General features: G+C 40.8%; 1 protein-coding gene across 1 annotated transcript in view; it reads right to left on the bottom strand.

The window, feature by feature from the left end:
- LOC120784663 (furin-like protease kpc-1) overlaps window positions 1–14,290 on the bottom strand; it is a 193,053-nt gene that overhangs the window by 133,695 nt on the left and 45,068 nt on the right. The window contains exon 6 of the mRNA XM_040118638.1: window positions 9,537–9,642. Coding sequence (XP_039974572.1) covers window positions 9,537–9,642 — 106 coding nt within the window. The remainder of the gene's footprint in view (window positions 1–9,536; window positions 9,643–14,290) is intronic.

Raw genomic sequence — 14,290 nt, 5'->3', positions numbered from 1 at the left:
AAGAAGTACAATAACAGCCTAAAATGCCAGTGGCAATGCCAGTGGCAATAGCTGATCCTGGGGCAGCTCATGTTGCAGATTGACTGTTTGTTACCTCACACTGAGTTACAGGATGAGTGTGTGAAAACCATACATGATTTGCTGATGTGAAATTTAGTAATACTTGAATTTCTCATTTTATTATTATTATTTATTCTGCACTTCCCAGCAATAACTTGTCAAGCAGTGTGGGTGGTTTTCTGACAGGTTTTTCTTTGGGCTTTATTCTGTTGATGAAGTTTGAGTTTCTTCTGAGTTTCTTTTTCTACCCCGGTCTTCTGCTGTTCTAAACAGAACATCAGATGTGTAGGCAGACATATAGGCCTCACTTCCTGTGCAAAATATTTATCTAGCATCAGGTGTTAAGAGCAACGTGAGAAAAGTTTGCGATACAAAGTAAAAAAATCAACATACATTTCTGAGAAAATTCTAGGATTGTTACTTAAACTCAGTGAAACCAAAGTTGATTGTGATTACGTAACGCATTTGGTAAACGCAGCCTTAGAGAAGCAGTTGGTAAAGTCTGGCGAGCGGGAAGTAGAGGTGGAGAGGAGAAAAGGTTTACAAGGGTGGATGGTGGTCAGATAAAACAGCTCCACACTCGCTTCAAGGAAAGGTTAATGTCTCTCTCTCGACATCTCCATCTCTCCCTCCCTCGCTTTCCCAGCTGAGGTCTGTGTGACTTACAGCAGGTCCAGACTGCATTAGATTAAATCATAAATTACCCACCCACCCCCATATCTGCATCCCCCCCTCCCTATCTCACTCTTCCCTCTCCCGTTCTTTCCCTATCTCAATTCCGCTCTCCCTTTATTCTCCTATATTCCATTCCCCATGTATTTCTCCTGCTCCCCCACTATTATTTTTCCCCAGCTCTAATCATTATTCTCTTTTCTTCACCCCCTCATTTCTCTCAGTCTCCCTGTACTCTACAACATGAAGCCTTTTCTGTTACAGCACTACTACAGGCGGTTTGGACAGCAGGCCATGTGTTTGCTAATGTGATCTTTTGTTTGGTCTTGTAGTGTGGCATGAGTAGTGTGTTGCAGTGTGGTATAGACCTACATGCTCATAAGTTACTGCATTTTGATGTCATTTTTTCTGAGTTTGCTATAAAAAGTCTTGGGGTGGTGAGATGCGGATTAAAGATTCATCCTGCCGGCTGTATGGGCATATGTGGTACAGTGGAAAAATTTCTATCTCATCAAGTCATTTTTTGCCTTAAGTCAGTTTTAGGCATATCAAAAACCAAAAATACAAGAGCAACAGTGTAAGACATGCATTAAACAGTGTGTTTATTTGATATAACTTTAAATGTTAGCATGTCCTGCTAACCAGTTTACCACCTATGGGAGCAAAACAAGTTACTTCCCAGGCCAAATTACAAATAAGCACATAATTAGGTAACTACGTTAGTTCCCCTTAACTACATTTAGCCACAGTTTATGTTTACCAGTAAAGCCATTTTATGGTATTTTCCGGTCCTGAATGCTGTTGGAGTGTAGGCTTGCTTTAGCAGCTACACATCCTCCTCTAAATTTACACTTAAGCAAGCGCTGCCAATGTTACGTGTGTGAGCTAAGCAGCTAAACAGAGTTAAGTTAGATGGAAAAAACAATCTAATCTTATTTTTGTCATACATAATGCTAGGACTAACTAGCTCTACACTGCAATACAGGAATAATGTCGTTTGTTTTTCCTGGGACATGTAGCCTCTGTCTTTTAGCATAGTTTAATGTATGCAGCCGGAAATGGCAGTATTAACCATTATCAACCACCAGTTAGCTTAATTAGCTACCTAGCTAGCTAGAGCTAACGATGACAACTGATAGGTCAAATTTGATCATCACTAGCTAGAAATGAAAAGCATACTTTTTTCTGCCTCTAGCTGAAATTAAGAACCCATGGATTAAAATATTAGTGGGAATTTTGAGTGGTATTGAATGAATATTTCAACCACGTTGTAATAGAACTCCATCTTGAGTAAAGAAAGTATAAGGAGTGTATAATGACTCAAAAAAAGGGGGGGGGCTGATTTTTGAAACACTCGAAACAAGTTGATTTGCACTGTAACAGGCGAAGTTACTCATGCTACCCTGGCATTTTTAAGAACAAAACAAAATGGATATAAAGCATATGGATTGGAGGGGTGTGTGTGTACAGTATGGGGGCACTGAAATTACTGAAGTGTACACACACTTCTACAAAGATACTTGTAAACATAGGAGGGGTTTCTGGGTAATTGTAACTTGCAGATGCTCCCAAAGTACCCTTGTGCACACTTCCAATCTCTACACATGGTGTATATTTGTGGTCCTGTGTATCAAACATTTCTTGGTACAGAGGGGAAGAGTATCTGGAAGCACCGGGGTGCTTTATTTTGCTTTTTTTTTTTATTTAGTGGATTTCTCCTCTTGAAATGAAAATGTGCCCCCTAGTGTACACATTAATGTTACGTCTAAGTATAATGACAGGCACCTATGTGAATGTCTGCACAAGTCGTCTGTTATTGTTTATAGACTTACAGGCACAGAGGTATGTTCCTGTCTTAACAGAGCGTTGGTGGGATAAGTGAGAACCCAGGCGAAAAAATAAAAAAAAGAAATGAAAAAAAAAAGCAGTCCCCCCATTCAACCCCCACACACCTTGCTCCACTGCTCCACTGGAGAAAAAAGGGGAATAAAATAGAGTGACCCTGCCACTAGCAGCTCTCTTTTTCCCCCACTGCTCTCTTCTTCCTCCCCCTTGCCGTGTGAAATCAAATTTCCATGTGGCTCCCGTATCTGTTGCACAGCGAGGTGATTTATCAGGGATGCAAAGAGCATGCAGAAACAATCTTTATTACATCCATTTCCTGCTTGTCAGCCGGGATCATGTTGGCTGTTCATTAAAGGCGCGGCGCAGGTGAGGAGAATGCATCCCGATGCCTTGATAGATTGTCTGCTCCCCTGTGGTGACAGCAGCTGGATGGATTGAACAGCGGGGGGCGAGGATGGAGAAAAAAAAAGCGCTGACTCCGTCGCTCCCCCTGTCAGACACACTTTTACATAGCTGGCCAGTGTCATTTCTACCAAACAGCCCCACAAACACGTGCACACGCAGACTTCTGACTCTCTTTGGACTTAAACCAGGAGCCTGCCCTAATGCATGGATGCATACACACTGTTAGCATACAAACACGCGTAATAATGGACACTGATGTAAAGATACCGAAACACACATTTTAAAGATGAGATTTATCTTATTACACAGTTATCAACCTTGGCTCTCTCTGTTGAAAACACCAGCCTGAAAACAGCCCGTGAGGATAAAATACACAAAATGAACTGTGACAGATTTTTGCCAAATTCAAAAAAGACAACTTCCAAAACCACCGTTCAAAAATATAAACCGGAGAGTTACAGCTGAATCCTGTATAAAGCCATTACCAAATAAATATTAATTTTAATACCAAAAATTTGACTCATACTGGTATTTCTGTGTTGCTTGGCAACCACTTTGTTTCGACACCTTTTAAGGACGTTGTTGCTTCGTGAAAGATAATCATGTAATTGCTCTTATTTTGTGCTGAGGAGAACCTCAAACAGCAGCCACCAGTGTGTTCCGTGGTTTGTGTGTTATTCAAATGTGTACTGATTAGTACTGAAATTATGGCTTGTTTTGTTTGCAATGAATAGGGAAAATACAGTGTGTGCGCAAATATTAAGTCACATGATAGAATTCCTTCAAGTATAAGGTAACTTTGCATTGGTACGTGGCTAAGTCAGCACATACGAACCTATTCTGTACTGTGCTGTATATCAATTTCAAGCAACAGCTATTCTTTTTATGTAATAATTGGGTGTCTTCTTTTAGATGCAGTGGTATTTTATTGCTGTTTTATAAAATCAGCAAGTCACAAAACCGCAGTTCTTGTGAAATGACAGTAAAATATGGTGAGGAAGTGTTTTGGATGAATATTTTTGTTACTTTAATAATGGTGGTTGCTCTGCAAAGCCTTCAGATAACAACTTCCCAGGTACAGACAATGTATGATGACACCCATGATATAATAACCTAACTAAGACAGTAAATTAAATTGCATAGTAAAGTGCTGAAAACACTGAATTTCATTATAATTGACTTGTCAGAGAGGCAGTTTTTTGCAGGACTCTGACCCGCTCAGTAAAAATCTGACGCACAACGTGTGCAGACAGTAGAGTAACTGCTTTTCATACTGTATGGACACACCTCATTAAGTCAATCAGCTGGGGTTGTAGAATATCAAAAATACAGCTCTACCACTTACAACAGCTACATAAGCCTTCCTAATCAGCCATAAAATCTTTTATCACACCTCCTACATCAACAGATAAATACATACAATATGACAACATAAATACAGCTTTTCATCTGTATGAAGCTGGCATTATTATCTTGGTGGACTGCTTTTTAAAGTGCATCTCTAAAATCCCATCATCAACCTACTGTGGTGTTTAATTCCTACAACATAAAAAAGATGAAATGGTATAATGTCTACATCTACTACAGAGTGCAGTAAAGAGAGAGAAAACAGGATTGGCTCAAATTGATATTCACCTGTATACATGCTACACACAATCCTGACACCCCGTAATAAAGCACAATGAAAAAGCTTATTTAAAAGGACAATTTCCATGCTCTTTGCAAATCAGTTTTACATACACAGCGCTGCAGCATAGGACACTGAGCTCACTAAATTATCTTCGAGACTGCTCTGTCTTCTTTGTCTAAATCCTGTCTCCCTCCTTTCTCTCTCCCCCACTCCATCCATCCTTCTACCTCCCTTCTCCGGTCTAATTTGTGTCCTGTGTCTCCCTGTGTACCAATGACTTGTAATGACAATGGCGAAAACACAGGTCAATATTGGAGTGGTTTTGGGCCGTGTGGCCATGAGGGACAGAGGCCGCTGTTGATAGCAGGGTGACAGGGACACTGTGGTCGTGGGACAAGGTGGGTGGGGGGTGGATGCAATTTCACTGATGAATCTATAGTCTTTCCCACTCTCCGGTCATAATCAGTGGAGGACACCCTGATGACTACTGTTTATGTTGACATGTCACAGCATGTGACACGTCTTTTACTCCTGCTATGAAAGTGTAATGTTTGGAAGCCTCACCGATCAAACCATACATAGAGCACGCTCAAAATATGTGTGTAGGAACTGGCCATAGGTACAAAAATGTTGCTATTTATCAAACATGCTAATGTGTTCACACCTTTATGCAGTGAACTATGATGATTCCACCTACTGTACATCCATCTGCTTGTGCACATACAGGCTCATTTACATACAGAAACTCCCCCAGAATGTCAAATATGGTCAACCACATCATTTAAAAGTCCAAGTAACTCTAATGTAGAGTTATTTGTTGTGGACAAAAGATTAAAGACAGACAGTAAGGTTAAGATACTGCAGCATCCCGGGTGTAGGCGTGCAGGAAAGCTTCCCGGCATGCATTGGGGCTAGTCTTTATGTGTGTTCCTTGTATTTTAACCTTTAACAACCTTTCCATTGTTTCCACACTTCATTTGTTGTTAGAAAATTAGTTATGAGTGAATGCAGTTAGACTGCGAGGAATGTTGTGTGCACAGTTAATCAGGTGCCACGTCCCAAATCCATACTACTTACTAATTCTAAGCAGGCTTTTAGTATGTAGTGTGTAGACGCTAGAAAAGTGACAGAATGAAATATACTCATAGCAGAGTGTCTGCATACTAAATATCGTCGGTTTTTGTGTGTGCTGGTAATGCATACTATTCTCCCACAATGGAATGCACAATGCAAATAGCGGAGCAGCTCAAGGCTGGAAAAATGTTAAATAAATTGTGTGTAGTGATGAAACAGCTCCCAAAAAAATATTGGGATATTGAACATTTTGCAGTCACACCCCATGCCCGAGTTTGATGGACCTCTGACGTTGCATGTATTTCATCATTTCCTCGAGATACTAGTCTAAAATTAGTATGTAGTATTGATTTGGAACACAGTTAATATCTCTCGCCTGTGCACAGAAAGAGGATTGGTTGAAATTATGCTACCCCTGACTAATGTCAAACTTTCTCCTACTAACATGTCATAGATGAAAACCCTACATTGCCAGTATAGTAAATGAAATCCCCTTAAACCATACTGTTTTTCTTTGACACTTCCACAATTGGCTTCTTCAAAGATAAACAAGGCTAGGTAAAAACCTAGTATATGGCTGGACCGCCCTTTATCTGTTTGCTTCTCTCCTACTCTCTGTCCTCACATATATAGTAATTTGATACAGCTGAATTCCCAATGAAGATGTTCTCATTTACATTTTTTTCTGTTTCTGTTGTCAGACAGTGGAACAAGTATGAAATAATGTCAGAAACGCGGCCCAATAAGACGACATGTTAACCAGCAGTCACTGCTGAGCCATTTACAAGCTGCTGCTCTGTGCTGCTAAAATTCGGATTATATAACGTCATCTGACCAAATCACCATACACATAACTTAAAGACAACAGCTGTGCTTTGATTTCAGCAATAATTACTAGTAAAATGATCACTGAGATAGAAAGTTAAAGAAGCTCAATCACATCTGGTTCAGCTTCCTAGCGGTCAATTGAAAGAGACGCATAGAGAGGTGTGCTTGCGGAGGGAAAGCCTGTTCTCGTGCCCGTGGGGCAATACTGGTGACTCTCCGCTAGGGATAGTAGCTAGGGTTTGTCCAATAGGTTGCTAGGTTTTTCACTAAGTGCTTTTGTGAAGAAAAGTCGCTAAAGGAGTCTGAAAAGTCGGTTAATCTAGCGACAAAAGCTGTAACGCCCCCCTGATGAGGCGATAAAAACTTTTTGTGCCATTCCTTTTGAAAGTGTAACGACCAATGGAGAAACTCCAACACTCTGCCGGCCAACCAATGGTGTAAGTTCTTCCCTCAGTCAGTCAGCGAACTTTGCGTTTATGGGGCTGGGCTCCCTGGTTTGGTCCAGCCAATAAAGATACAGTATGGGGAGAAGTTTAAAAAAATGTCAAAGATGTCAAATAAAGAATTGCAGTTTACGCACATGGACACACACGCACACACACACACACACACACACACACACAGACACACACAAAACAAAAACATGGGCCACAATATAACTTCAATTGTAATTCCGTGATTATAAATTTACTATTATTTTGTTTTTAATTGTTGAACTTTTTAACAGTTTTACCATAACAAAAAAATCTACCTGGCTTTATTAAATTACTGAAAATAAATAGGACTGATTACAATTGAATGTTATGTACAGATCCTCTGGATCTCTTATAAAAAGCCAAAGGTACTCTCTGATGAAGAACTACAGAAATAAGACATTGAGACATTAATGGCATAAATTTACACTTGATAAAAAGGACTTTATCTTCAAATTAAAAAATAAAATGTATGTCTTCAGGAAAGATAGTGAAAATCTATCTATTCTGCTTATGTGGTTGACAGTACAGTTGGTTTGTGTGTCTATAATTCAGGAAGTACTTGTGATTACACTTGAATACCACTGGGAGTTTGGTGGTGCATGTTGTCAGGCCTTTAACTGTATGCGCAAGAAGAAATTGACAAATAGGAATTTATGTGTAGAAAAGAGAGTATGCATGGTTTAAGCACAAAACTGCCTGATGTACTGTTGACAAATGACGTCACTGGTTTTATTGAGCTTTGTTTTTTAAGGGTCATGCTAGAGTCCAGGACGTATAGCAATACAAGGAAGATAAAACAAATGTATCCAATGGTGCAACAATGAGATAGAATACTCTGAAAGAGTAGAGTCAGAAGCAAATCCAAACACAGGCATACAAATTGAAGATGGCACAGTGGATGTGATTCAACGCTTGTAAAGGTACGGCCCCAGATTCCAATTACATTACCCCTAAAACAGAGGGATTGAATTGAAGGATGGGGACAGAGATGGAGAAACAGGAGGAAGAGGAGGAGGAAGGGGAGGTGGGGGCACTTTCACTCAAAGAAAAATAATTTATTTCACCGTGATATTAAAATCAATGAGCATCGATTGAAAGGTGGCTAAAGGTGAATGTGTACATGATCCTTCAGCTGTGAGAGGCAGACTGTCTGAGAGGGAGGAAGTGGGGGGGGGGGTTGGCCAGAGGAAGAAGTCACCTCCTAGTTAACAAAGAAGGAACAGAAAAAAGAAGGGGAAAAGACCAAGAAAATGAGAGATAGACAGAGACAGAGAGAACGAGTGAGGGAGCTCTTGCCCAGTGGAATCAATACAGAGAGGTGGAGCAGAGTACAATAGCCTCAGAGGAGAGGAGATTCAGTGGTGCAAGTCTAATACTCTGTCTCACACACACATACATACACTCACACACACATACATTGACACACAGGCAATCACACACACTCGCCCCCTCTCTGAATCCTTTTTTGCTCTTGCCTTCTCCTGACATTTCCCTCTATATCCTTCCTCTGTTTAATTTCTTTCTCTTTCTCTCTCTCTTGCTTGCTCATTCCGTATCCACCCTCCACCCCTCGCCACCCGTATCTCCACACACAGGCACACACACAGGCTCTGTCTGTATTCAGAGGGATGCAGAACAGAGAGAAGGCCTTCTGTCCACAGCAGCTCACCATAACAGCAGCATCTTTCATCAAAAACAGACACTGAAGTAATAACTGACACACAGCAAGCAGATTCACATGCATGATACAAGTGGGAAAAATAAACACGCGCGCACACACACACACACACAGACACTGTTGAACTTGTCCTGCTTCCTGTGGAATGACAATGCTTTCCTGTTTATTAGTTAACATAAAAACACAATCAGCCACAAGTAAACACTGAACTCTAGAACAGGGACACCCGTTTAGGGTATTTTCTCTGAGTTCACTTTCACACACATACTGCAGAGTCAGAGGCACTCGGATGCAGAAAGAAAGTGTCACATGAACACTTTAACACACACATACAAACAGCACACTCCAGCACTACTCCAGCTCTATCAGCACTTGAGACTAGTGAGGCTTCAATTAGTTCTTGATGAATGAGCCCATAAGATGCCGCTCTCTCATTTCCCTTGTTGCCAGATATCCCAGCAATCAGAGAGAAATGAATTCTCATTGTGGCGTGACTGAGACGGCGATGACAGTGATGGTGCTGGTGAGTGAGGGGTGGGACGGCAAGGGGGGGGCAACATAAATCATTCACCCTCTCCATCGAGGGCCAGAGTTCAGCTTCATCACACCAAACTTGACAAGGCTTCTTCAGTGTGAAATCTTTTTAATAATGCACATTGCTGCCTTGCACAAAATACTGCACAAAAACAAACTGTATAAAATATTCCAAATATGTCGCAATGTTCTTATTTTGGCTGCCAGAAAATCCACATTTGTAAAATCCATCTATTTAATATGCAGCATGTACCTGTGTACCCTCTTCAAAGATCCAATCAGTCTGAAAACAAGTGTGTATGAGCACGTTTGTTGTAGTGAAGGTTAAACTCACCGTCATCAATGATGCTGACCACCACTCCATTACCCGTGATGTTTTTGCTCCAAACTGGCATCACATTCAGGTCAAACCCACTGGAGTTGTACTCGCCCTGTGCAAACTGAACACACACACAAACACACACACACACACACACACACACACACACACACACACACACACACACACACACACACACACACACACACACACACACACACACACACACACACACACACACACACACACACACACACACACACACACAGAATTATTATCACAACCTGGAAAGGACTGGTGCAATGAATGGTTTATTGCTGAACAAAAACCCAAATCCATCACTCACTCACTAACAGTAAGTCTAAAACTCTCTACTTTAATTTTTACATTAACATTGTTGCCAGACCTTTTCCATTGGACACTATTTAGTTATTTTGAATTTGCACTTGTTTGTACATTCTTCGGTTTGGTAAAGCAGAGGTTGTATTTATGCAGATCAGTTGGGGCACTGCAATTTTGGTACTCCTTTTCACATGAAATTGCACTTGTATTTCCGCCTGCTCGTCCCTCTCCTGCAATCATCCGCTTCATCCTTCTGTCCTCCTTTCTTTTTTTTTTCTACTTTCTCTCTTAAGTGTGTGTGCCATGCATATCTAACATCTCCTCTGTTCTACATCTACAAGTCCTCACTTGCCCTCTTTCCTGCTTCTGGTTACCACCTGACCCAGTCACCTGCCTGGCATGTGACTCCACCTGCTGACACCGTTTTCTTCCTACCCATGATATATTAATCCTACCCCAACCTCCTCTCCACATTACGTAACACTGCTTTGTTGTCCCAAATAACTGATAATTGAATCAGAAAAAACATACACATAGAATTACGGTGGCAATCGCGTCCTGGAATAATGAGATTGAAATAGCCATTTCATAATGTTACGCTACACTGCATTGTCTGGTATTAACATTTTTCTCTCTCTCTTCAAAATGATATAAGTTTACACTTAAGCCATGTTGATGATGACAGCTTGTTGAAACAAGTACACTTTTGCCTATAAAGGAGGCAATACTGGTACTTTGGCAAAGCACCTGTTGAACCAAAGTCACAAATGTACAGATATCCACAGTCTTAGACTGCTGTGCTCTTAGTCATCTACTGTAACAACTCAAGTTGTCCTGTCTTGGATGTTGATTGCAGGGAACTTCACCCAGTGCCATAATATTAGACACAGTGGTCAGTCGGGTATTACTGTAATATTGTTGCTGTAGCTGCCAAGGTAACAAAGAAAACCTGTTCCTACTCATGATAAACTCCTTTGTTTCATCTTAGTTTTTAAGTCTATCAAAAACAACCCATTTGAGCATTTTTCATGTATCAAAAAGGATTCATTGCTCGTGCTAGTACCAGTAAAATCCGAGTGTTACCCACTTCTAGTCAGGACCTCATATGCATTATTGCCTACTCATATTGCTTTCTTGTTGTCTACATAATGTGAGTGAATATACTTTCTGCAGAAGTTATGCTATGTTTGCATGAGTGGACATACCTGTATTTACTGTAAGCTGTTGAGTTGTGTGTCTATGTGAGTGAATGTGTGCACATTCACTGTGGATAAGTGCACTCGGGCACAATACGTGTGTTCACAGTGCCCATAAGAAGCCCAGAGATTAAATATGCGAGTCACAGAGACAGATCTTTCATCGTTGTACCTCAAACCACAAATCCACCCACACACAAATCTGCGCACAAATGCACAGCAGTGACTTCAGCAGGTTGAGGCAAAAGAGCCATCGCTGTATCTCCCATGAGCCTTAGTGGTCAACAAATTACATGCATCCAGTTGAAAACCCTAACACCTTCATACATATACTGTATATAAACACATACACACCACAAATACAACTTAAATGGTGCATCTGCATACACACGCATGCTCACAGGCACATGATACACTTAAGCTGTACAGCAAGCAGACACATAAACACACAGACAAAAAGGTAGCGAAAAAACTGTCTTAGCAAAAATGTCAGCACTAAACCCACCCCCCACCACACACACACACACACACACAACTAATTTGATATTCAAAGTGAGTGTTTCAAGAGGCTTCAACTCTGTTGTTGTTATCATGATGAAGAGAGAGAGAAAAAGAGAGGAAGAGAGAGCACAATGGGGGAAAGAAACGGCTCAGTAGGGGGCAGTGTGTCTGTGTTTGTGTGTCTGTGCATGTGCATGTGTTTGTTCTGTTTGAGGGGTCATATCTGGGGAGCAGTGCTGCTTTGTAGTGTATGAGAATAAAGCAGATGAATTGAGGCAGCTAGCAAGCTAACGTCCACCAGAGTACGAGGACCGGCCCTGGGGATTGCGCACGCGCGCACACACACGCACGCAAGCACACACACGCACGCACGCACGCATGCACGCTCACACAAACATGCACGCACGCACGCACGCACGCACACACAGAATCATAATGATTCTCTGAAGCACTGGAACACAACCAGTCCTCTCTAACACACACATATGGGCAAACACATATGAACAAACACATGCTCAAAAGCACATAAATACACGTATACAGAGTTTTGAAAAAGTCCATGCAACACTAGAAACAAACACACACTCACTATTTCTCTATGTAGAAGACACACATACAAATAGAAAACCAACAAAAAATCTCTCTTGCTTCTCTGCCTTTATCTCAGCTGCTCCTCAGCTACAGCGTACAAATGTACGCACACTTTCACTGTCTCTCGCTCACATACATGCGCACACATACACAAAAACACACCATCCACAACAAGCAAGTCCAGGATGATGTATGGATTTTCTTCTGGATGAGCTGGACTCAAGGATACAATGGAGTCCACTCCCCTGAATGCACACAAACCCATGGGGAATCGTGTCATTGTGGGGAAAAAAATTGAGGTCCCCATGGGTAGAGACTACTTTTTGGGGGTTAAGATTTGGTTTTAGGGTTCAGGGTAAAAATAGGTTTAGGTCTGGGTTAGGGTAGGCATTTATTTGTGATGGTTAAGGTTAGGGTAAGAGGCTGGGGAATGGATTATGACCATGAGTGTCCCCACAAGGATGGTGGAACGAGTGTGTGTGTGTGTGTGTGTGTGTGTGTGTGTGTGTGTGTGTGTATAGATCGCTGTCTCTATATATAATATATAATATATATATATATATATATTATATATTATATATAATATAAAGTTAAGTTCAAAAGTAATTAAACAAACTAACATAATTATGAATATAACGACTACTTTTAATACTTGGAAGAAAATCCTTTGCAGTCAATGACTGCCTGAAGTATGGAATTCATGGACATCAACAAATGCTGAGTTTCCTCCCTTGAGATGCTCTGCCAGGACTTTACTGCAGCCACCTTCAGTTGCTGCTTGTTTGTTGGTCTTTCTGCCCTCACTTTTGTCGTCAGTAAGTGAAAAGCATGATCAGTCAGCTTGAAGTCAGGTGAGTGTCTTGGCGTTGAAGAATTTTCCATTTTCCAGTATTCCACTTTGCCTTGAGAAGCTCTTTGGTTGCTTTCACAGTACGTTTTGGGTCCATCTGTACTGTGAAGCACCGTCAGTTTAGCAGCATTTGGCTGAATCTGAGCAGATAGTATAGCGAATTCCTCCTACTACTAGTATCAGCAGTCACTCATTAATAAACACCAGTGACCCAGTTTCATTGGCAGTCTTACATGGCCATGCCATAACACTGCCTCCACCATGTTTGACAGATGATGTGTTTTTCTTTGGATCATGAGACGTTCGTTTCCTTCTCCATATTCTTCTCTTCCCATCATTCTGGTACAAGTTAATCTTGGTTTGATCTTTCATCAACATCTTGTTCCAGAACAGGGCAGGCTTTTTAGATGTTTTCTGTCAAAGTCTAATCTGGCCTTTCTGTTTTTGAGTTTGTGGTAAATCCTGTGTATTTATTACATTCATGAAGGCATCTGGATTGTAGACTTTGAAAACAATACACATACCTCCTCAAGAGTGTTCCTGACCTGACTAGATTTTGTGAAGGGGGTTTTCTTCAATAGTCTTCCAGACCTTTTGCTGTTGCTGAGCTTGCCAGTGCATTCCCTCTTTTTAAGAATGTACCAAATTGTTGATTTGGCCACTCCTAAAGTTTCTCCTATTTGTCTGATGAGTTAGTTTTTGTTATTTCAGCCTAATGATTGCCTTTTTCATTGCATCAACACCTCTTTGGACTGCATATTGAGAGTTCCCATGAACAGCTACTAAATGCAAATTCAACCCTTGGAATCAATTCCAGACCTGTCATCTGCTAAATTTGTCATGAAAAAACGACAGAACAGGCCACACCTTGCCATGAAACTGACTGTCAGTCAATAGTCCAATTACTTTTGAGCCTCTGAAAAAGAGGGGAAATATGTATATAATGGCTGTAACTCCCAAACGTTTGATGCAATATTTTTGTTACACCCCTTGAATTAGAGATGAAAGTCTAAACCTCAATCTCATCTTGATGGCTACATTTCAAATCCACTGTGGTAGTGTAGAGAGGCAAAATACAAAAATTGCGTCACTGTCCAGATACTTATGGACTTTACTGTATATATACAGTGGCATAGAAAAGTTTGGGCACTCCTGGTCAAAATTCCTGTTACTGTGAATAGCTAAGCTAATAGCTAAAGTTAAAGATGACATTAATATTTGAAGCAAGATCATTTCTTTATTTCCATCTTTTACAGTTTCAAAATAACAAAAAAGGAAAAGGTCCTAAA

Source organism: Xiphias gladius, chromosome 22, assembly GCF_016859285.1.
Source record: "Xiphias gladius isolate SHS-SW01 ecotype Sanya breed wild chromosome 22, ASM1685928v1, whole genome shotgun sequence".
NCBI classification, from domain to species: domain Eukaryota; kingdom Metazoa; phylum Chordata; class Actinopteri; order Istiophoriformes; family Xiphiidae; genus Xiphias; species Xiphias gladius.
This window is presented reverse-complemented; position numbering and strand designations above follow the sequence as displayed.